The sequence below is a fragment of the Gopherus evgoodei genome, chromosome 5 (assembly GCF_007399415.2).
Source record: "Gopherus evgoodei ecotype Sinaloan lineage chromosome 5, rGopEvg1_v1.p, whole genome shotgun sequence".
In the NCBI taxonomy this organism is placed as follows: domain Eukaryota; kingdom Metazoa; phylum Chordata; order Testudines; family Testudinidae; genus Gopherus; species Gopherus evgoodei.
Window position 1 is genome coordinate 85,240,788 of NC_044326.1, and position 25,884 is coordinate 85,266,671.

At 38.3% G+C, this 25,884-nt stretch overlaps 1 protein-coding gene across 5 annotated transcripts in view; it reads left to right on the forward strand.

Moving 5' to 3' along the window:
* Positions 1-25,884, forward strand: part of LRBA (LPS responsive beige-like anchor protein) — a 427,307-nt gene that overhangs the window by 215,133 nt on the left and 186,290 nt on the right. For all 5 annotated transcript variants that reach the window (XM_030563560.1, XM_030563562.1, XM_030563561.1 and 2 more), the window contains exon 37: positions 22,378-22,544. In XM_030563560.1, the coding sequence (XP_030419420.1) occupies positions 22,378-22,544 (167 nt within the window). The remainder of the gene's footprint in view (positions 1-22,377; positions 22,545-25,884) is intronic.

Sequence of the window (25,884 nt, forward strand, 5' to 3'; positions counted from 1 at the left end):
CAAAATCCACTCAGAGGATTGAGAGAGCCTCTTAATTTTTCAGTTGATTCTTTGTGAGATGGGGAAAATAATTAAACAAGCTGCTGTTATCTTCCATAAATATTTAGTGACCTCATCATATGAAAACTGTCAGTTGCTCTGAAAGAATGCTTGCTTAAATAATAGATGTTCCCAGCAGAAATCTTGGTAATCTTACCTGTTTATGCAAAACAAATAATTAGTATTTACCTTTTTTATAATGTGTGTATGAGTGTTTGTGGTAATTTATACATGAAAGGGTCATTTAGGATCACATGTTCTGACTAAAATAACTGGCTTTAATACATATATTGCATATTTGTAGTGTTAATGTATTTAATATCTTACTGTACTTGATTTGGCGTTTTGAATCTGAAAAATCATTTGGACAATGGTGGGCAGTACTTACTTCCCTCTTTAATGAGGCTTTTTTGGTACATGAGCCATGAAGACAAGTCACTGTAAAGAGTAGAAATCCTTTATGGATAGCTAAATAGTTTAAGTATAGATTGCTTTGACCTGAACAAGACAGGTACATTAAATTACTTGCATGATAAATAAAAAATCATGACTGGTATTGGCCAGGCAGTTTAATGACAACAGAAGAGATCTGAATTTTAATTCCTGGGTCCTGCTTGTCTAGGAAGGAAGGAGAAATGTTTTATATTTTCTTTGAGCGACTCTCTCTATCGAGGTAGTGATCATTGTTGCCCATTTGTAGTGGGAGCCATGCCCAGGCTATTATATAAGGATAGATCAGCTAGAACTGGATCACTTTGGGGGACAGTATTGTGTGGAAGGATAACAAAGAAAAGAAATGGGGGGTATAATTCAATCTAATCAACAGTACAACCCTTGTTTGCCTAACAACAGTTAACTGAAACTCCTGGCTAACCAAAGTATGTGTCTCAAATGTGGACAGATAACACACACACATACCTGCAGGATTGCCAGCTAACATGTCTGCTCTTAACCTGGCTAGTTGGCAGAGCCAGTGATCATAAACTTCATTGTGCAATAGGGATATGAACCTGGGGAGATGTCCTAACCCCTGCTATGACTCCTTTATGTTGTATTCTTGGTAGCTTATAATGCTCCCCTGTGCCATTGTAATGATTTAGGTTTGATAAACAGGTCCTTACACGCAGAGTCTTGGAGTGAAGTGTACTTGGTCTCAGAACACAGGGACGGGAATTGCCATAGAGCCTCTCAACAAACTTCTGAGACCAATTAAGGAGAGTTCATTGATGGGCTCCAGAGGGGATCTCATCCCTTCCACTGTTGGAAAGTTGAATTTCTCAACGTAGGGCCACAAGGGTGACACAGGATATTACAATGTAAAATAAGAAAAAAGTGTCCAAGCATGTTGAGAACTTCTTAGGATGAGGACATACATAGGGCCACAGACATGCATAGTGCTTTACAATGCAGAAAAAGATGGATTCCCTTCCCCAAAGAGGTTTACAATTAAGGCGAGAAGAGCAGGAGGAGATTAAAACCGAGTGGGACAGGAGAAGGGAAAGGCGAGGATGAGGGTAGTATGTTTGGGAAGCAAATGCATATATCTTAAGAACAAGGCTTTTTTAAATGTAGAGAATGTAGTTTGTCACATTGAAGAAGTGAGTTTTGAGGTGTTTATAAAGCTTACTTCACTCACTGTTTATAATAGGAATTTAAGGTCCCAAAAATATGATGTCTATTATTATTCACTAAAGTTTAACAGTATTTGGCACTGCTGTTAATACATTTAAATTTTAACAGTAAATAATATTCAGATCTAAAGGATTTCATTTTTTCACTGGATTCTCATTACATTTTGGGGAATGCTTTTCTTCTTTCCATGTTTGATATTAGAGTAGAGTTTTGTAATACAGATGTGTAATTTTTAAAAATATAAAAGCCAGACATCCCTTTCCAAAATGATTAAGTATATTTTTATAAAAGTCATTTGCTGTTTTAGCTGATCATCAATATATTTTGTACTCTTAAAAATCACTTTGAGACATAAAAAGAGAACTGAAGCAAGGAATAAAGCTAAATAAGAATAGAATTTTTTTTCTGTTGACATTAATCTGTATAAATAAGATTTACTTTCTTTGAATGTGAAAGTGCAAACATCAAAACCATTTTGAAACAAACTTTGGAAATAAAACACGAAAGGACAGTTTTGTTCATGCAAATCTGTAGAAAGGTTAAACATTGCTATGGCAAGATTTCACTATCAGTTTTGCTAAAAATAATATGGTTAATTAAGCAATTTTTAATAGCTTAGTTTGCAGATGCAACATTTTCAACTAGTCTTTATAATTCCAGAATTAGTGGAAACATATATGTCTTTAGATTCTTCCATCAAAGCATGAGGAAGTGAATTATTGAAAAGATAAAAATAAATTTGTTTGCTTTCTGTCAGAGTTCATATCCACAGCCAACCTTGATAGAAGACCAGAATGATTTAGACAGGTTTGCTTTGGAGATTCATAACATATGCTTGCTGGACAGAATTGAGTTATCTCTGCTCTGGAGAGTAAGTTATTGTAGCAGGAGCTGACAGAGATGAAGATAACTGAGGGAAATTCAATTACCTTTTAGTGTTTTCCTTCTAATAGGATTCTTAATGTGAAAAAGATCCTTAGATGATGCGCCTCTGTTGCTTTGTGAGATCTGCTATGATACCTGCATCCAGAATAAAGTGAACTCTCCTTTCCAGGCCTTCATTTTTGATAAAATATGCAGCTGTTTGTTAAATGTGGTGTTAGATTGAGAGGTTTTGATCCAGCATATTGTCACATCTGGTCCAGATGCATTTGGCAGCCATTGAGGAGCTTTATCTATTTATGGCAATACAATTTTCTTTTTTGAAAGTGTTTTTACATTAAAGGCTTATTAAAGAAAGTTGACACAAAAATAGAAAGTATTTTTTCTATCAGTAGTTGTATCTTTTCCTCTTTGCTTCCTTCTGTGCATTTAATCACTATCTTGTTTTAATTTTCTTAGCTAATTAACACTCTTCAACTGCAAATGCTGCTTATGACAGTGTGATCAGCTGACTTAATGCTGTTGGGGCCTGGGCACCCTGTTCAGCTGTAGTTAAATTTCCTATAACACTCAGCAGCTCTGTGGTGTGTATGAACATTCTCCCAAATGTTAAGCTGCTTGCTAGCTGGGATTTTAGCATCCTTAAACTCCTTAATTCAGTGTAAGGGTTTTTCAACTCTTCTCCTTTCTAGGGTACAAATAGCTGCTAAATAAACATCTGTATGTGTGTGTGTGTGTGTGTTTTAACAGTTGGTCACATGAAGTAGATTATTGTGTTTGAATACTTCCCATCTCCTAACAAGATACTATGTAAAATAAACATATAAGCAATATATGTGTGGATTTTATGTTTAAAACTTTCAGCCTTGCCAACTGTCCTCTCCATGTCCTCATCCTTTATTTGGCAAACTTATTACAAGCACTTGAGCACTTATATTCCATGCCCTCTCTGTGACTCATTGGATGGAAGAGGGAGTAAACTCCCTCAGAATTAGAGATTGAACTCTACTCCAAAACCACACGAACGGGACTCCTGTAGCCCTAAAGTGCCTGATCTGTCCAAGACGGCATTGAAAATATGGAATATGGTATGCAAAAGCTAATATTCACTTAGAAATTTTGCCTTATTCTACTGAGACTTGCCTGTGTGAAGGAACAGATACATTTTTTATCAACTTCACTGTAATCAAATTATCATGAGCATAGATTGTTTGATCTTACAACTAATGCAGTCTTCTTCCAGATGTTCCGTTACTTAAGTGTAACAAAGCTTGATTCATCCAGGCTATTACCAATGCTTATGGAGGCTGTTTTTGTAAATCAAATTAATTTTCATGGAGACATAGCAGGGAGAACTCAGAAATAAAATGTAGAGGCAGAAAAAGCATAGTTCATGTTAAGACACAGTAGCTTAGAACCTATTAACACAGTACCTGGGCATTGAATACAAAATTAAGGATCACAGAATTTTATCTGCAAAGGACAGGGGCAATCGGGCCTGTCCCTGAAAGCTAAAATTGCGCAGGGCTTTATTTCATTTGCTTATCGGAAATATGTATAATGGGTTGTGGAGCGTGTTAGTCCTCATGAGGCTGAACAAACTGAAATTCAGGATGGAGATTCAAGCTTCCACTGTTGCTTCAACCTCTCTTGGAGACTTAAGACTGGTGGACCTGGTAATTGTCTGTGCCAGTACAAAATGTTCTCTTCAATCTTCTTGTTGTCCGTCCTTTCTCCCCAGTGTATTCATAATGCTATATGTTCATAATGTACATTCAAGATAGGCACAAAGCCAGCATCCAATCAATGCAGAAAAGACTCAGTGAGACCAGGCATTTAATTCCAAGGTTTCAGAACCTCAGAACCAGAATGTCTTCTGTTTATTGGCAGCTCCTGTGTCCTTTGGTCTCATGCACGGAGATTATAACATGAGGAAGAGCACATGAGAGAGAGTTTTAGGAACTTCTCTTAAAAATCTGTAATTACTCCTCCAAAAATGCAAAACAATGTGAAGAAATCATCAAGAATGATTGGGTCCCTTCATGAAAATAAGAAGCCAATGTGAGACCAGGGTTATTTCCTCACCCGAAATACCACAATGCACAAGGAATGTGGTGTGGGTTAGAGTTTCCAAGTTATATCTCATCTTATTTCATGACTTGTACTCCAGAAACGTTTGTTAGAATTATAAGCTCTTCCTTCAGTACATGATAGGAGACTGTTTGTTTCTTCATTCCTTTTGCCCCAAACCCAGGCATTCAAAAAGTGGAGCATGGCACATTCTGGAAGAGAAGAGATCTGCCAAGATTTACTTTAATAGAACCAGCTACTTCAGGAAAACACTGTTGGTTTTTTTCACCCTATGCACCTGGCCTCTGGAAAACTAGGGTAGAGGGAGGGTGGGTGGGCATTGTTTTAACAGCCCTAGATTGTTTGTGCAGGGTCGGGTGTCCAGACCTACTCACTTTGTCTAGGAGAGGTCTGTTTGTCCCTTCTTTTGGACAGGTTGTCCCAGTATTCTATTTCTCTTTGATCCCCAGCACAATCTGTGGCTATTTCACAGAAGATAAACATCTGCAGAGACAGAGTCAGGTGGAAACCTCTTATCGCTTCCAGAAAATAAAGCTTTTAATCTGACTTAATTTATTGGGGTAGAGGTAAACACATATATGAGAGAATCCTGCTTCACCCTAATGATACTGGATATTTCCTGCATGGAATTAATAGGGGTGCCACAGTGAGCACTTTCAGAGGGCCAAGCAGTGGTGCTGGGTGTGGTCAGGGGTCAGTAAAAGCTCCAGTGGAGTTAATATTAAATTTTTCAAGGTGATGAAGATGGTCTCTGTCACTCTAAAAGTCAGTGGACTCCATATAGAAGTTGGCTACCACAGTCCAAGGGTCCATCTGGTCAGGTATCCTGTCTCTGACATTGAGTATTACAAGTCCCTTCTTTAGGGAGACATGGGGCCGGCGCTACCATTTAGGCAGCCTAGGCAATCGCCTAGGGCGCCAGAATAATTGGTGGGCGGCATTTTGCCGGAGGGCGCGGCAGGCACCTCTGGTGGAGCTGCCGCAGTGGTGCCTGCGGAGGGTCCGTTGGTCCGTGGCTCCGGTGGAGCCACCGCAGTCCTGCCTGCGGACGGTCGGCTCCTCGCAGGCACCACTGCGGCAGATCCACCGGAACCGCAGAGCACCGGACCCTCTGCAGGCACCACTGCGGCAGCTCCACTGGAGCGGCGGGACCAGCGCGCAGGCGCCGAAATTGCCGGCCACCTAGGGCACTCAAACACCTAGCCCCGGTCCTGGGGAGACAAATTAAAATAATATAGAAAACAAACAATATGCTAGATTGTAGAGGTTATAATATAATATTACAGAGATTATATATGACAATGTGCTAAGAAGATTTTATTGTCATAAATTTAGGCTGGCCACATTAATCATGCATGACACGCTATTGGAAAGTTAATCATCCCAGATAAATACCACTAAAATATTCATACCACACCATTGTCCCTGACACATACTTTACAGAAATTTTCCAAAATTACTGTTTTTAAAATGTTGTTGTTTGTCATATCTATGTACCTTTGATGTTAGGTTTCCTCAGTAATCTGAGTCCAACGGCAGAGGCATTCAAGAGAGGAAAAAATTAAACTTAATACACTTTAGAAACGTCTAAAAATAGCATTTACATACCTTCTGTAGTCCAGTATCTTGTGGTTTATCAGGCTAGCAATGAACATTGGGGGCCGGGAGATCCTGACTCTTTTTTGGTTACAAGATACAAAAGTTAAACCAGTTGCAGGGCTGAACATTACTGGGCATTGGACCAACCTAATTTTTCAGAGAAATTCTGTATTTTCAGTGAGATGGAGAGAGGAACATTTCTCAGGCAGATTGTTTTTAAATCATAGCTGTTTGGAGCATCTCAAGGCTCCTAGAAGTAGCCAGCGCCTGCTTATTGTGCAGTATGTAGATATACCATGATAAATTGCATTTATTGTAAAGCACTGTGGTAGATCGCAGAGATATCACTTGTGTGTGTGTGTGTGTATGTGTGTGTATTCATATTCTAAACAAAATATTTTACATCCATTTCCCACATGCATGCCAGAAGATGGTAATCGAGGCTGCTCACAGTACTTTCTAGTAACAATAACCTCAGCTTTGTGAGATATACAGAGAATTCCCATCCTGCTTGGCTGTTGATTCTAACATTTGAAAACTGGATCTTAATGATGTTTTAAATTCATTTCTTTTTAATTTAGGGACAATTACTCAAATCTAATTATGCAGAATTATACAGTTTTATGTAGGTAATTCTTCTTCCCATACCTTTGTTCAGAAATTCATAAGAGCAGCTGAACACCTGCTAACAATGAAGTTCCTAGCCAGTGGAAGTGTGAAATAACATTTCCACTAAAAACAAAAAACATTCCACTGACAAGAATCTGAGTTTTAATTTTAATGCAGTTATCAGTAGCTCTGATACTCAGTATTAGCAACTTCCCATTTTAGACAGCTCATGAAGTAGATTTAATATACATCTGTTCCCATCCTCATGCAAATGATTACACTTTAAAAGAGTTTACAGATTTTGAAAATAGGATTTGCAAAGCAATTCTGGTTGCTATAGTTATGGCTACATATAGTGCTAGCTGTGCTGAATAAAACATTTAAGGCAGTTAAATAGTTTGACAATAATGTAGTTATATTGGCTAAACCAGGTGGTTTAAAGCTTAAACTGTGGGGCTATTCACATTCCATAGCGTTTGACCCCTTTTTTCCACACTCCCAGATAAAGGACCCATTTATGGTGGTTTGAAATAGTATTTTAAATCTGAACCATTCTCACTTCACCTACAGAACCTGTTGCTTTTTGGCCCTTAGAGTAATGAAAATGTTTCACACAATGTGTATGTTAAGGGTGTATACTGGCAATATTTATTACATTGATATTTTAAATTAAAAAAACCTATCAACAAGTTTTAGGCCAAAAAATAGATTTTTAAAGGATTTTAGAAGACCTTATATGAATGAAAATGTATTATTTTTTTAATTGCTTAACTATTTCTCTGCAGTCTGAAAACCAAAAACAATATTGTGCAAGTGTATGAGACCCGTAAACAATATTAACTAGAAACAAAAGGGAAACTGAATAGTTAAGATTCACTCTCTAGCTAGAATGAAATCTAAAAGGTAGACTATTACCGCAAATAGTGAAATGTACATTAGAATGCTCAAGCATTTCACTTTTAATAGTTTGAGATGATAGCAAATTTAGCTGGAAGGCTTTTAAGTTATATTATAGGTTATATCTTGATTGTGAAATTTAAGTTTTAAAATACGTGGCTGGGAACATCATTGAAGACTCTCTTACTGAAAACTAACAGTTCTGTCCTTCTATAACCTTCCTCTCCATTTGCTGCTTGGGTTTTTTCTCCTTTTCAATCATGTTTTATCCTATCTCCTCTTAAATCAAAACCATTACTTTTTTTAATACTTTGTTCATACAAACATTAAATATCTCCAGTATTTCTGTTTATCATAAGATTCAAAGCAAGCAAGAAGTGAGAGTCAGACATTTACGGATCAGCACAGCTGAGAATCTTAAATTTTAGATGGACCTTTGAATAAAATCTTATATAATCCTTTATCTTTTTCTTATTCCCCTCAGAGGTTCCTGACAGTCATTTGAAAGTTCCTCTGACAGAAAATCAAAGCCCCTAATGCTATTTCAAATATAAAAGTGTTGTAACTAATTGCAACCTTTGCCCAGATGCTGCTAGACACATGGACTCATCGTAGTGGAAATCGTGAGGCAGTGTTTCTAAATGTAGTGATGACAGCAAATACAATGTTTGTCCTGTTTAGCCCTCTGCAACATTAGTAACTTTGCATTGCAAGTACCAGTGAGGCCAGTCAGAGCTTCAAGTTAGAGAGGGCTTAAAAGGCCACAAACTAAGGTAAAACCAACTAAGGCTACGTCTACACTACAGGATAAATTCGAATTAGCTTAAACCGATTTTATAAAACAGATATTATAAAGTCGATTGTGGGCGTCCACACTAGGCACATTAATTCAGTGGTGTGCGTCCATGGTCCGAGGCTAGCGTCGATTTCTGGAGCGGTGCACTGTGGGTAGCTACTGTAAAATACTGAGGCCAATAACGTCGATTTGCGTCCACACTAACCCTAATCCGATATAGTAATATCGATTTTAGTGTTACTCCTCTCGTTTTGTAGGAGTACAGAAATCGATTTAAAGAGCCCTTTAAATCGATATAAAGAGCAGTGTAGTGTGGACTGGTGCAGCGTTAAATCAATTTAACGCTGTTAAAATCGGTTTAACAGCGTAGTGTAGACCAGGCCTAAAATGAAACATTTAAGACAATGTAACGGACTGTAATGAGTTGGTGAAGGGCAGATGACAATTATTCTTTGTACCATTTATAACTATTCTGATATTTATAGCATTCAATTTCGTGGGTTACCCCATTATTAATGTCTGTCCAATCGTAAATAGAATTGTTGTCCCGTGCAAAGTACTATGCAGAGATATTATCAAGTATCACACAAAAATAGAATACTTATATGGCTCCATTTTCCGTTGGCACAGGATAGTGGGTTGATTCCTGGGTATACCCAAACTTCATTGAGTTTTAAAAGCTTTATCACTTTCCTCATTTATCCCACAGTCTGATGGGCTGTTCAGAACAGGAGTGCTTACAAAAGACCTGACTTACCTTTGATTATACCAGGGGTATGCAACCTAGGGCACAGGTGCCGAAGGCAGTACGCGAGCTGATTTTCAGTGGCACTCACACTGCCTGGGTCCTGGCCACCAGTCCAGGGAGCTGTGCATTTTAATTTAATTTTAAATCAAGTTTCTTAAACATTTTAAAAACCTTACTTACTTTACATACAACAAGAGTTTAGTTATATATTAGAGACTTAATAGAAAGAGACCTTCTAAAAACGTTAACATGTATTACTGGCACGTGAAACCTTAAATTAGAGTGAATAAATGAAGACTCAGCACACCACTTCTGAAAGGTTGCCAACCCCTGGATTATACCATCAAAGCACAAAGGAAATTTTTAGCAAAGATTACCTCCACAAATACTATCGACTTTGATTTTAACTAAGGTGCCCCATTTCCGGTACAATGCAGTCAAGCCTCAAGCCAAGTCAGTATTAAAGTTACTGAAGCTTGTTTTATAGATGTACCTGTCATTGGCATAAAACAGGCCAGAATTACATATTATGCTGGCAGGAACTGGTGACTACATCGATCACAAACCTCTTTGAGATTGGGTGTGTGGACACACCCTTCAGTTAACATAACTGTCAGGACCAGTTAATCACAAGTTCCCACCTAAGACAAAAGGTGTAGTGAGCCTGCACTGGAGTTTTGGACTGTGTGTGTTCGTTGGGTAAGAGAAGGGAAGGCAGAACACACAGAGCGAGAGAGATTTGGGACCAGATCAAGAAAGCCAAGCAGTGGTCTGTAAGCATAATATGGTGTGGAGAAACCTAGAGAGACATCAGGGTCAGGATGCTGGCTGAACAAAGCTTCGGCCTATAAGTGGGAAAACTGTTCCTTTCGGTGTCAGTCCCTTCTGCATTCAGAGAAGCGGGACTTTGTTCATTCCTTAAAAATAAGATTTCATCAGAGGTACCAGACTCCACTTTCTCCTCTTAACTGAAATGACCTGCAGGACCCTGGAGTTACGATTAACTGCTCAGGTCAAAAGAGGTCATAATATGAAGTCCTTGTGCATAAGGTGTCTTGCCCCTGAACTAACATGTGGCTTCTCCATTCTTGGTTATCTGTTCACTATGTTAGTTCACCTCCAAATGCTTTGTGCTAAATGGTTGGACCACATTAACTTGGCAGTTGGGTATATATATCTCAACTGTGTGTTTACCAGGAGGGTTGTATCAGTGCGGATGCCAGTAATCACGTCTTATCAACTAGGATAAGTGAGAGTACTGTGTTGGAGAGAAATAATGAGTATAAATTTCATCCCATTATGCTCCAGTTTCAAAAGCAAGTGAGTGAACAAACCAGGCTAGTATTATTGGAAATGAGGCTTCCAGAGTCTCATTTGTTCACCCAGTGATTGACACTGTGGTCCAAAATTAAGACCATGTGTAGAGAGACCTGAAGGCTTTTTAGGATTTCTGACTGGAACTATGTAGAAAACAGAGGTAGAAATAGGTACTTTTGTTTTAGATTATACTGGGAAGAAAAAAACAAACAAGATGGATTATTGAAAAGGGGGAGAAGGGGCTAACCTGCCCATCTTTGAGGGTGTAGAAGGTGGAAAGGTTCCTTTGAATATACTGTAGTCCTGAAAGCAAAATGGAACACTAGGTGCTCAAGGCCAGGACCTCTTGGCCCAGCAGAACAATTAAGGTAGCAGATGTAGCTTTACCTATCTAAAATGAATGCATATGCAAGCTGCAGGATCCCACCTGACATATGCTAGCAGTTGGCTAGGCTAAGTTTCACAGAACAAACTGCAAAGCAATGTCTTTTTTTGTTTTTTTGAGTGAGGTGGTTAGATTAGATAAATGGTTAGCAAGTATTACTTTTGACTTGGTTTTTTGTTCACTGTTAGCTGCATTACAGAACCTTTGAAAATAATTTTTCATAATTATCCTTTGGAAACTATTTGCATAGATCTCTTAGCAACGCATGAATTACTTTTTCACATGGGGGAAATAACAGGTTAGGCAGTAATACTACAGAAAAGGATTTGAGGGTTATAATGGATCACAAATTGAATATGAACTTACAATATCATGGAGTTACAAAATAGGCAAATATCATTCGAAAAGAGGCTGGATAGCCATCTCTCTTAGACGCAACAAATGCTCCATCTTGGCAGGGGGTTACACTAGATGACCCTGCAGACCCTTCTAACCCTATGGTTCTGTGCTTCTATGATCCTGGCATATGTAAGATGTGAGGTAATTGTTCCACTCTACTCAGTGAGGCCTCAGCTTGAGTATTGTGTCCAGTTGTGGGTACCATGTTTTAAGAAAGATGTGGGCAAATTAGAGAGAGTGCAGAGAAGAGCAACAAAAATGATAAAAGGTTTAGAAAACATGACTTAGGAAAGGTTGAAAAAGCTGGGCATTTTTAGTATTGAGAAAAGGAGACTGATGGGGACCTGGAGATCTGATAAGTCTTCAAATAAATTAAGGGCTGTTATAAAGAGGACTGTGGTCACTTGTTCTCCATGTCCACTGAAGGTAGGGCAAGAAGTAAAGCGCTAAATCTGCAGCAAAGGATATTTAGGTGAAATATTAGTAAAAGTGTTCTAATTATAAGGATAGTTAGGCAATGGAATGGGCCTGCAAGAAAGGTTGTGGAATCCCTGTCACTGGTGCTTTTTAAGAACAGATGAGAGAAACACCTGTTGGAGATGGTCTAGGTTTACTTGGTCCTACCTAAGCATTAGATGACTTCTTAAGATTCCTTGCAATCCTACATTTCGATGATTCTGTGTTTTGAAGATTTCTAAGTAAATGGTTACTGAACATGTATCATACAGCAATGGTAGCAAATGGTAAGTAGTTAAAATATATTCAATGATTTTTTTCATTGGTTCATAGATATAATATTTAGGCAGATTTCTGCATGTATGTAAGATGACTGTTAACCAGAACTATATTATTTGGTTTCTTCCATTTTACTGTGGTTAATATAAAACTTTAGTTATTCATATAATTTGATATGATATTATTGTAGAGTTTAAAGTATTTGTGGCTATATATTTATGATGTGTACTTTTGTGGTTATATATTTATGATGTGTACAGAAGCTAAATAAATACTTCTCCTGCAAATACCTTTCAATTAACTATAGGGAGAGCTGGTAATGAGACTTATAGTTAAAGCTGCCTAATGCTTTTTTCATTATAATACTCCATTATTACTTGCTTATAAATTTTCCATGTCAAATGTCTGCCTCAGTCTAAATATTTTTTTGAAAGTTTTTCAGCAAAAATTCTCCAGCTGTTTTGTAGAACAAGATTGGGGAAAAGTAGGTCCAAGTTTAAGGGGGAAAAAACCTTACTACTGTTTACTTGAGAAGCACTAGGTCTTCTGCCCACTGAAGGTAGGGCAATGCTTTGCAGTAGAGGTGTTGTCCTGGTACGAGGGTAGCAAGATGAACATTGAAAAAAACAGTCTGTGTGTGCTCATGTAAGGCTTGTTAGAATTGCAGCTGAATTCTCCAAAGATTCTGACCACACTGAGCATGATCCCTCCTCATAGAGCTTCTATATGCTGACCAGAGTGTACATCCATCATCCCCATAGAGTGAGCATGTTCCATTCCACAGGGGCAGAGGAAGACTTTCTGTATAATGGTTCCTCATGGCTGCTTGGGCCACAGTGACACCAGACACTGGAACTGAGAGCAGGATAACTGCCCCTCATATACTCTCTGATCCTTCTGCTTGTGCCCAGGCAACATGAAAGAGAAAAAGAGAGCATCCTGACTCAAATGCTGAGGAGCAAGGATAGAGGCAGGAACAGTTAGGGGACAGGAAAAGGAACTGGTGGGTGGGTGGATGGGCATGGATGGAGCAGAGAGGGACATGAGCTGGAGAGTAGGGGGAGGTAGGAGCAAAAGTTTCTAACCACTAGAGAATACTCCCCTCTAGAGCCTGGAATTGAACATAGGATTCCTGAGTCCCAAAATTCCCATTCCGTCAGGAAATAATGGTGAAATTCATAGGCAAAGTGCGCGTCTCATACACTGTTGTTCACATAGCAACAATAGTCTGTTATTTCCTACCAGCTACTTCTGTGACAGAGGTCTGTATCGATTTGGGGTCGGTAATGGACAGTATTTTCAATTTGTGATTTCAAAACTCATGAAGAAATTTACAAAAGACTACATTGAAAGAAAATCATGATGGTTGCAAAGTCAAACACACAAAATTTAGGATATATGAGAAGCAAGATTATCTGTGCAACCCTTGTACATTATGATACGTTCTTCTACTACACGATCACTGTAACAGGGTGTCCTGGCCATTAGGGTTGTACATCTACACAGATAGCGTCAGTGTGGCTCTGAGCCTGGGTCTACGGATTTGGGCTCGTAGGACTCATGCTACTGTGCTAAAATTGGTTTGTAGACATTGCAGCTTGGGCTGGACCTCGATCTGAAGCCCATTCCGTAGGCTTCAGGCCCTAAGCTCCAACCTGAGCTGCAGTGTCTACAACCTGAATCTGTTGACTGGGCTCAGAGGCACACTGCTGCAGGCTGTGTAGACATTACTGTAAGTGCCAGGAGGCCTGGGGCTAGTCAGTCCTATAAGTTAGTCCTTATCTATGCTTGAGAGTAGGAGTTCAAAAGGGAGGAAGCCTAGGAGAGGGAGTAAGGTGAGGGAAAGAGAGCTACAGGAGTGGAGCTAGATCCTATAGTAGTCCTGTCTCCCATAGGTGAACCTTGGAAAAAGCGCCAGGCTCCAGGGAGGTGGTTCTGGGGCCAGTATTCCTGAATAGAAATGGGGAGTAGAGGAGAACCACAGAGAGCAACTGGGCTCTTGTGAAAGGTGCTGAAGTAGTCTGGAAAAAGCAGAGGAGTCCAGGGAAGTAGCTGGGAGACAATGTTGTGTCCCAAAGTGGAGAGGCTTAAAGATAGTCCAGAAGGGGTTGTACTGAAGGAGGCTGTCGTCTGTATGACCCCTGTCTTGTTTGTTGCAGAAGTTTGGCGGGATTTAGTGAATGAGTCAGGAAAGTGAAGGAAGAGAAAGTGGCTGTGGTGGTTGAACCCTACCCTGGAGAACTGGATTCTATTCCTGTCTCTATCGTAAAGTTACTGTGTGATATTGACACAGCCTCTTAAACCAAACTTTAGACAAGTTGTCACTAATCAGGACTGTCTCTAGGCACCAGTAAACCAAGCACGTGCTTGGGGCGGCACAATTTCAGGGGCAGCATTCCAGGTGCTCTCGGAGGTGTTTTGTTTTTTGTTTTGCTTCGGCAGTTGCGCTCTCAGAGGGTAGTTGTTTTTTTTGTTTTTTTTTGCTTGGGAGCTGCAAAAAACCTAGAGCTGACTCTGTCACTGATTGTGTGTTCCTTATTTTCTGGGTACCTAAACTGCAAAACCAGATTTATGTAAGTGCTGAGTGCTCACAACTGAAATTAAAATCTATTGGTGCTGTGCTGTCAATATATAAAGTGCTAGAAAAATGCTAAGTACTCTGCAAATTCAGATGCAGAGTCTCAAGTTAGACCATTACTGGGGATAATCCTGATCCTCCCATAATATATGCTGGAGTGCATCCATAGGGCCACTGAGTCAGGATAGTGGCCTATTTTAAAGCAAGAACAACATGAAGAGACATGGTCTTGTAACAGAAAAGTATTGAGGATGATCTACCTGCAAGTGGTTTGAGAATAGATTTAGTGTGTAGGCATGATGTGTGGTGCAGGAGGGAGATTCTGTGTGTAAAGGCCAACATGAGAGAGAGTGCAGAGGTGGGCATGGATGGGGGACTACACAAAGTGAATAGTCAGAGGAACATCTTGGGCTGAGGGAAGGTGATTTGGGGCTGGGAACAAAAGACCTGGTAAATAGGAGCTAGCTTGCAGAAGACCTTGAAGGTGAGAACAAGGAATTGAATTGTATTCAGGGAGCCAGTGAAGGGACTTGAAGTGATCCAACCATTAGCATCAGAGTTTTGGAAGGATAGATGGAATAAAACTGTCCTCTTATTACATAGATATATAGGCCCTGAGTGGGTCTGAAGGTGCTACTGTAATGAGGTGAGTGTCAGAAAAGACCAGAGGAGGAGGTTGCACCTGCCATGATAAATGTGTATTAAGATGTTCACAAAAAATTAATCCAGGTCATCACATCACAGCTTCCTACAACCACTACTGATATATTGATTTCTTTCTTCCTACCGGGGGCAGCGGAGCCTTTCTAGAATTGTGGGGGCAGGCAGGAGCCCTTGGTTCCTCTGTGGCCCCACTCCTGCCCCTCCTCTTCCCCTGAGCCCCGACCCTAGGCCAATCCAAAAGCTGGAGTGGGGCCAGTGAGACTTGGCTTCTCCACCTGAATGGGGTGGAGGGGCCTGAGAGTAGCCCCTGGCCTGTATCCTGGGCCCCCAGCCCAGAACAGCCCCTCATCCATGTCCCAGGCCCCTCACAGCTCTTACCCTGACCCAGCTCTGGCTGGGTCAGGGGAGCGGGGGTCTCAGAGCTCCAGCCAGGCCGTAATAAGAGTCTCCTGGGCAGCTTTGGGGACCCTCGGACTCTCAACCTGCCCTGGGCAGAAGGCAGGGACATAGGCTGGTGGCTGTTCTCACTCCCCCACTCCCCCAGACAGGTGGAGGCTCCCCATAGCTTCCTCAGGCTCCCACTGCCAGCCTGCCTGGGGTGGGGCTAAGCAGGAAGCTGAGGGGCAGGGCTGGTGGCAAAAAATGGGAAGGCAATGGTCCCCTGGCCCCGCCCCTGTTCTGGCACCACTATTTGACTACTCAAAATTGGGCTGCCATATTTTAGTATCTGGTTTGACTCATTAGTTTTGCTGGTTTATTAGTTCTAGAACATTCTGTTCATTTGCAGCCATACATTTTTGGTAAATGCCTACTCTTTGCCCAGATTTTGGCTGGGTTTACTAAAGCAGAATATTGGCTGACTTACCCAAGATCACAGAGAAAGCAATTGGCTCATCCCAGATTAAAATGTGAAATCTCTTAATCACAACTGTTCAGTCTAACCACTCACCCAAATAACTGCCTCTGATAGGGTCTTTTTAGTTTTGACCATAATTTTACTAATATGCATCTGACTTGATATTTCTGACTCTTAGAATTTTGTCATCAATAGACTGCCTTTTTTCTCCCTCTTAGAGAGAGAAGGTGGGTGAGGTAATATTTTCTTTTTTTATTGGACCAACTTCTGTTGGTGAAAGAGACAAGCTTTCAAGCAACACGGAGCTCTTCTTCGGGTCTTCTTAAAATTAATTTGTCATTTTCAGAGCAGGTTGGGCATATTTTCTTCTAGAAATGCCTGAATATGAACATGTATTTTGCAATAATTGTGTGACATAATTAAATTAGATGCAGATTTTTTTCTTAATCACCAAATCAATTAAAAGGCTGGATAAATGAGGTTTGGAAATTGTAGGTTGCAGAGATGAGAAGCCATATCATTGTACCCAGTCGATTAAAACAAGAAGAAATAGAACAGATACTTTGATAAGTGTTCTGCCTGTGTTAACCTTAATGGCTATTATCGGGGGGATGATGCTATGTCGGTTTCATTGGCTTAGGCTTTTTTTCATGCTGAGAGAAATCAATACTTTGAGTTGCTGGATGACAGAGGCATCACTTTAGAATTGAAGGTGGCTGTCAGACATTGTCATTGGTTGACTTTTGTTCACTATTGAGTTTTTAAGCTTTCATTTTTCTAAGTCTTATTCAGCAGTCTTCGTAAGATTTCCCTGGGTAGCGTTTTTTTTAGTCCAGACTTGTAGCCTGAGGTCAGGGATCAAGTGCAAAGATCTTTGAAAGTGGAAGATTGAAGAGTGCCTTCATTTACTACAATGTCGTTATTTAAAGGGAATTTGCATTGGCAGTGGGGCTATCTCTTGTCTTCTGGAGTATTTTTTTTCTCTTAAATTACATTTTCTAGGACAAGTTGTTCATGATGCTAGTAATTTTTAGCCAAATTAGGTGAAGAAATTGGAATACTTCAAAATGGTTAGTGAGAGCTTTGTGGCAAGTTGAAGTACAGAAAATGGACTGTAAGATAATGTAGTCTTTTTAAAAATCTTTGCTGCTATCAAATGCTGTTAAAGTTAGATGTAGCCTTGGTAAAACATAACTTGGTAATTTTAGGGATTGTAGTGATACATATGCAAATATTACCATGCATAGGAAATCTTTAACAGTCAGCTTTATTTGATATGTTTTTCTGTAAACTAAAAACAAAATTATCTTTAAAATACCTGATAATCCCCTAAATAGAACTAGAGACAGGGAGGATCTTCTAATTCACCATACCATTTGTTTTTAACAGCATATCTGGAATCACCCTGATGACAGAATATACATTTGTTCCCCTCTCCACACAACCTTTCTACAGCTAGCTACGTAGGGTGGTTTTCTCCTTTCATGTTTCCTGCTCCACCATGGGTAGTACCAATGGCTATGAAATCCTCCCCTAATATCTCTGACCATTGCTGTTGTGTTTATACATTGGACCTGCTCCCAAAAAACCATTTAATACATATTTCAAGCACCAAAGTGCTCATGGAAGTAGAAATCTTGGTTTAATTTACTCATAGCTATGTATCAGTCTAATTACATACAACCATGTAGAAGTCTGCAGGGCATGTATTGGTAGTATAGTTTGCAACCATAATGGTTATACAATAGAAAGCAGAGGAAGTAAATGTGTAATAATTTGTATAACTGTAGAACAGGTTACATGCAAACAAAATCTTTAACCAGCTTACTCAAGATGAACATTTGCAAAATGTGCTGGTTTATATACAAACAAAATATGCGTTGTTCATGATCTCTGATTTCAAACCTTTGATGTAGCTGATCTTCAGGTAACCTATACTTTTGGTCAGGAGGGGTTCAGGTAATTGAATTTTAACTGTATTGGTACAAGTACATAAAAATAATTTATCAAATATCGATATGTGGATGTGATCGACACATGGTTCATATTGTAACCTGGGAGTTCTTCTAAACCACTCATATCCCTGACAGATCAATTCTCCATTTTCCAGTTGCAAGGTGAATGGGAATAAGAGGTGAGGTACTTAGTACTATTCCTCTACCACCAGAATGGCAATTTCATTGGGGCTCGGAAGGCATGACATACTTGAGCATAAGTCTTTTAGATAATTAGAAGGAAGACAGTATTAACCTAACAGGCATTACAACCCTTCAATTTTATTGTGTACACTAATCATCTGATAACTGACTCCCAGACTCATTGTCCTTCCATGAAAGTAAAGAAGCTTGCATTGGAAAAATAAAACTCCCTTAAGTTAAACTGATGGATGCTAACATCTGGAGACCTTAGAAAATGCACCCTCCATTATCCAAATGATCCCAGTGAAGTTGCTGATCAATCCAATCCTAATGTTCAATGTGAAAATATGATCATTTGCTTATAGGCCATGTAGATTCTTGTTCAGATTTTCTCTGTGGTACCATATGCAGGATAATATGAAATTTGAAACTGGCAGAAGCCCTTCAGATATAAAGCATGAGCCCCGGCAGATGTCAATCTTCAGATTAATGTATCTTCCAGATGCACAATCTTTCATTCAAAATTCAAAACTAACCCGAACTTTGAAATAGCACCAAGTGAATCATTTCCTCAGCCAATTCCTAAGGCTTAAACCATCTCAGATGACCCTACTGTTACATTTCAAAGATTGGTCTCATAGCAGCAAAGAGTATATGATTGATATTCTACTTTCTATTCTTAAACTCTCTAAATAGGAGTAGAAATTATGTAGCATCTACCTCATTGAGAATGGTTAGAAGCAAAACTTAAAACTGATTTACTTGTAAAGATTTAGCTAGTTTGGTGGGACAAACTGCTTCTGGTGGAATTGATGGGAATCAACACTGAGATTTAAAGTGTTGAGCTGTTTTTACCAGACTCTGCAACACATCAGGCTGTTCCAAACTGAGATCCTGGCATTGAGTGTAGATACTTGTCAATAGTCATTTTAGCCAGGATACTACCAGGTTTTAAAATATATCTGTAACTGTGGTCCTGGCTGCTGTCCCAGGGCTGCGTGGTAGTGGGAGAGACATTTTCTAAAAACTGAGCCTCTCTCCCACCTACTTAGCAGCCCCATCACCAAAGCCCCTGCTGTCTGCCTGTGTCTCATGCATGGAGTCAGCTCTCTACTGTCTTAAAGCTGCTTCTGTAGAACTTTGCTTAGATTGATAAGGGATAGAGGCATTTGGCAGGCACTGAGGGACTGTGGACACTAAACAGCTGAGAGAGTAAACCTGCAAATGAGCAAAGAGGGAAATCAGATACAGGGTGGTAGGTAATGAGGGAGAAGCCATTGTGGGAGATGAAGGTAGCCATGAAAGTTTGGGGAAATAGGGGTGTGGAAAGCCATGAGGAGAAGGAGGAACCATGGTAGGAAGGATCAATTCTTTTCCCAATGATGATTTTTCATGTAAGATTTCAGAAACCAATGGAGATTTAATGTATATTCTGATGACATTTTGTTTTTCTTTGTTCTCCCTCTCCTCCTCCTCCTCTCCACAACATTTCTAAAACTAGAATTATCGAACAAACAGTAGAATGTGCACACAAATCTGGCAGCTAAGGGCCTAACAGCCCACTAATTATTGGTTTATTTGGAGAATTTTCCGTGACAAAACTTTTCAGATGTTAATAACTATGCATGAGCAGGTGCTAAACATCTGAGAGACCTGCAGCAGCTTCTGCATCTTATTGTAATAACGTAAAATGTTAATGAGCTTGTTGTAATTAAGATTCCTGCATAGTGTGATGTTGTAATTGTGATGTTTCTGCATGTTAAAGTCTGTCAATTTTCAAACAGGTTATGGGGAAATAGTAAACTTTTAATTTAAAAAGATTCATCATGGTGGTTTGCTGAAAGAGAGATCTTACTACTTTTAAGCTAGTGACATACTAATGCTATTTTGTCCTATGTACATGCAAGTTTTAGAAGGAGGAAATGCCACTTATCTCTCTCTTCTTTTGAACGTCATGTCTACACACTTAAATTCAATATTGGTATTTAATAAAGAATGTGTTCAAAATTGCATCAGAAAGATTTTTTTAGAGGTACAAGTTCATTATATCTTTTACAAAAAGTTCTCATTTGATTTCCATTTTATCATGTTTTTAAGGTCAAATGTGACTTTAATGTTCCATAAAGAGACAGAGATTGATAATCTGGAAAGAGTAACCATCTAATGTGATTTATATATATGGATTTTATGTCAGATATGAAAAGTTGCTGTTCAAATTGTAAAGGAGGATCCATTAAAAAGCACTTTAAAACACTTTACTACTTAGCTTACCTTGGACGCTTGTTTTTAGAATTCTGCCCTTTCAAGCAACTTAAATATAACAGCTTATCAAACATTTACTAAATGCTGGTGAAGAGAATTCAAAATTGTCATGGGTACAGGATAGGTTAATATACTGGAAAAGACAACAGTGTTTAAAAGGAGCTATAAAAATCTTGTTGAGAGGCGGTCATAACTTAGCCAACTGTATGTATGTATTTATTTATTTATTTATTTATTTGGCGGGGAGGTGTTGACAGGATGCTGGGTTTAGGCATACAAAAGATGATTCCTGATACATGTTAAATTGAACTGGAAATTCTACTGCTTATGGTTCACACTTTCTGGATTTCTGTTCATCAGGTGAGCATTATAAGGGTGTAGGAGAGTTAGGGAACGGGTGAAAGGCAAAATCTAGATGGAGAATTTACAAGTTAATTTGTAATCAGCGTATTCTTACGGTTTTTACCATTTAAGGATCTTTGTAAAATTAAATGCTTCTTAACCACTGGTTTAGATTTTCATAGACATTTACATTATATATATTGGATGTATTTTAGTCATTTTCTGCATAATTGTTGCAATTAAAGAGAGTGACTGATTAAAAAGTACTTTACTTCATGTGTGTCTTAAGGCATAACTACTTATTGTTTTACATATATAGGTTTTGTTTGTTTTTAATATCTGTACCTAAACTTGGAAGAATTGTTCTAAAGTCTGCTCTGGTTGCTCTCCCTTCCCTTTCCCCCACAAAAAAGGAAATGTTTCTTGTTTGTTTGGATAAGCATTTGTGTCCTTTCTACTAACTAGATCATAGAATAATCCAATCATTGACAAAGGCTGAAGTTCTTTGTCTCTCTAGCATATGCAATCTGTAGAACTGTCAGGTTGAAATCTGAGGAACAGGAAGTCTTAAAGTTGGGGGTGCAGGACTTTCATGACACCAAATTAACAGGAAAATAAAGAAGAAAAAAAAAACCACCCAGGAAAGCAAAGGTTTTAGTTTTTATGTTTTTAGTTTTTCACCATTTAGTTTTTATGTAATTAGTCTTTGTTAATGGCATTACATTTTAACAACCTTGAAAAATGGAATATTTTTACCAACAGTTATCGTACATAAAGTTAGTGTTAGCTTTCCCACTCTGGCCTTCTAATGTATCCCAGCCTTCTGGCTAGAGGAATCGCCCTGGTAAAAAGCTAGTTCAGTCTTCATATCCATTCAGTGTTTTTCCTCTTTGAAACTTCCAGCAAGAAAACTATATGTAATAGTGTGTATAAGGTTTTGATTTTATTTAGGAGAAGGATCTTCAAAGATACATATAGCAGTTAAGTGCCCAACCCCCCTTCACTTTGAATGCAAGTTGCATGTCTAACTGCTATCTGTGTCTTTTGAAGATCTCCCCTTTGAGACTGGCACTATAAAATCTACACTCTTGCAGTGTGATAGAATCGGTTATTCTGAAATGTTCTACTGTGTTGTCAGGTTAGTAATGTTTTAAATGAGGGAACATAGTGTAGTGGTTAAAATACATAACAAAGTATTAAGTAATAACTGAGTTCTGTATTTACCTCTGCTATAAATGTACTGTAACCATAAGTAACTACTCTGTCCCTCAAGTTCGCACATCTGTAAAATAGGGATAATTCTTATTTCTGAAGGCTTAGTAAAACTAATTATTTGTTTGTAAAAGTCTTCAAGATTCTTGGTTGGAAGGTGAACTGCAAAATATTAAAGTATTTATTTTTTTTCTTAGTCACTATGTGCCCAGTATTCTGCAGATAAACGAGAGGATGAAAAGATGTGTGATCATTTGATAAGAGCAGCCAAGTTCCGAGATCATGTGACTGCATCCCAACTAATACAGAAAATTATCAACATTCTGACAGACAAGCATGGAGCCTGGGGAAATTCTGCATCAAGGTAAAGAGATATCTTTAAGATTTGGCTTTTGTTCAGATATGATGGGATGATTTGGATTATGTCTTCAGATGAGGTCAAACCTAATGGAAAACTGGCATATTACAATTTTGTTTAGTGTAAAACTATATATATATAATTTAAAGAAAAAAATTGGAAGATACAGAGGATTTTACTTCAGCAATGTCCTATCTACAATTGGGGATTAATCCATTTTTCTTTTTTCAACAGTCTTGTTTACTCACAAAGCAATATTTGTAGTTTAGTAACTTCTATAAATACCAGTACTGACTCATATCTGAAATGGTAAAAATACATTTTGTTTTCCTGAATGTAAGAATCAGTGCAACATATATGTGAAAACAACAGCAAAATAGAAAAAAAAATTCTTCCCCAGTTGGATTTAAACTTTATCACTATGTAGAGCTCCAGATTTTTTCAAATTCCAGTATAACTGCATCATTTATTTTAAAAAACAGAAAATACATGAATAAATATGTTCTGTTATTGAAGCATGGAATGGAATATTTAACACCTGACCAGTGGAAATTTATGAGGAGAAGTAATGTTGCACCCCTTGTCCCCAGGAAAGAGGAAAATGTTTTTTTACTATGTTGCGTTGTCTACTCATACATTAGAGCAAAACACAACCAAATGAAAATTACATTGCTTTCATTTGGGAAATTCTACACAAATGGAATAGTCATTACATTGACACCTGCTTCATTGTTTCTGCGCAAGTCAAGCTGATAGTTTCAGCTGAATATTTAAAATGAAAGTTCAAATCCTAGAACTGCATGTCTGATTAGGATTTAAAAATAAACTAAACGTGTCTTGGCTAGAACATACCACGCTGGATCCATTTGCCTCTTGAAATGCTGTCATTTGTATGCAATGCAATGAAAGGTGGAAATGAGAGTGAAAAATTGAATATATATATTTTGCCAATAATCTCAATTAGCTCTATTGTTTTGAAAACAATTTTATCATGTTCAACAGTTTCTCATTTCATAATTTTTGAAGGATATTAGATATTAAGTACTATTAATATTGAGGTTTTTATTTATAGCGTGTTAGAATTACAGGTTAGCCACAAACCCAAAATGTGGTGCTCAAACTGTGTTAAATATGGAAAGCCTTTATGAAAATGCTCTGCAGGAAAATAAAAAATAATTACACAATTAAATATTTCCTGCAAAGGTTGGTTAGTTAATCGCTTTCTATGAACATATTATTTTAAGATTGTAACAGGGTCTCTTCAAACAACTTTGTAAAGCACTTCATACATCAGTGGCTCTTCAGTTTTCAGAGAGTGTTCCATTAGTGTTTTGTTCAATTGTTTGTGTTTCTTAGCTTAAAACACTTTCTGTCTTCAATGGCTTTTAAATAAGGCATATGAAGAATTCTTTGCCATTTAGATGTGTTTTGCTCATCATGATAATACTGGTATAGTGAGATAGGTGGAGCTGTAATTGATAAAATGTACTGCTTCGAGAGTGGGTTAACTATTCTCTGATTTTCTTCTTATGAGGCTTGCATAATCAGCTTGTAAATTATGTAGTGTAGAAAATATGGACATTATTATTTCTATTTCATAATAAATAATGATCTACAGTGAAATGGAAATATCACATAATGCACTTTGCAATACACTTAACATAATTCTAAGAAACTTAAATGGCATTAGAGAGGGAAAAAAAAATCTTTATCGGGAAGGCAGAATACATTTACCCACCATAAACCTATTTAAAAAAAAACACAAAAAACCCCCACACAATGATTCTCATCCTAATGAAAAGCTATATTAAAGGGGTTAAATTAATGTTTTACAGGATTATTTTACTTTCCCTTAAAGAATTGTACTAGTTTTTTGTCACATAAAATCAATCTTAGTAGTAGTTTTCAATATTTGGTTTGTGGTATTTTGTTTTTCATCCTCCTTTGGAATCCATATAATTGCTTGTAGCCATGGCTCTGAAGGCCTAATACTTTCCCATTAATGTCATTTATTTTGTTTCAATATTGATGGCTTTTCTAATGCCATACGATCAGTGGGCTGCAGTGCTGGCAGCTGGCCTGGGATCGGCAGTGGTTTTAATAAATCACAATCAGGCTCATGCCATTACATCAATATTTTTAGTCAATTATAGAGAAGGTCAGGTGCTACATTCGGTATAGGAGCCCCAGCATGTGGCATTTGAGAAACATCTGGTACTGCAACAAAACTGCAAGCCGGGGAAAAAAGAATCCAATTTATCCCATCTAAAGAGACCAAATGAAATCTGCTGCTTTATGGATAACACAATGATGATTATAGCCATTTTGAACATGTTATACTTGCTAGACTTAATACCCTTTATACAGACATATTCCCTAAAGTTTCCATTCAATAAAAACTGAAAATGAAAATATTATTTCCTCAGAAGCAGATGTGAATTGTTGTTTCCTCACAGCAGGCATCTAATATCTTTTGACACATAGTGACCTGCCTGAATGCAATTTGTGTCTTAATATCCAGATTTTACCAGCTTTTGCCACATGAGAGAGAGTAAGCAAGCTCTTTTTCCTCCATTGGATTTGAAGTTCTGGCTATTGCCTTGGCATGCAAAGAAAGTATTCCTCTCACAGAACTCTGATATCTGTGTGCCCTTTACTGTCACTGCATTTTTTTCAAATGCTTAGAGATTTCAGGAAATAATGGGACAGACAAGTACCTGTTCATCCATACATTACTGTCACCTGGAGTGAGGCTCAGGTGAAAACTGAGAGAACCTGATAAGAATGGTGGAATAAGCAAGAAAGAGGACACAAATGAACAGACTGGCAGAAGTAATTTTTTTCTGGTGCATAGAGCAGGCATTGTGTTTATTTGGGTCAGGAGACAAATCATCTTTCATGTAGATGACACCTGGTAAAGTGGCTGAATATAAGAAGGATGAGGAGAGATGATGGAGAACACTGGATGAAAGTCTCAGAGGACATACTACCCTTTTCTCATATCGTCCTTCATTGCATTCTAATAGGCTGACTAATGTACCATGGAAATTCATTCTTGGTATTAGAGGGGAAAAGGGTGGTACTCCTCTCAGAAAAATGCAAAAGTAGAACTGCAGACATAAATTATTTTAGAAGCAATAAGGTTTAGGAATTTTTAAGAGAACCTCTGTATATCAAGATCTCTGAATGCTTTTGATTAGTTTAAGAAAGTGAGTTTAGGCTCAGGTTTCGGTTGCTTAAGAAACTCTGTTTCAGATTGGTTGACTGTGTTCTAATGGATGCCCTCAAGCAAGAGGCATCTCTGCCTTAGAGACATTCATCTTTTTTCTGTGTTACAGGCTTGCTG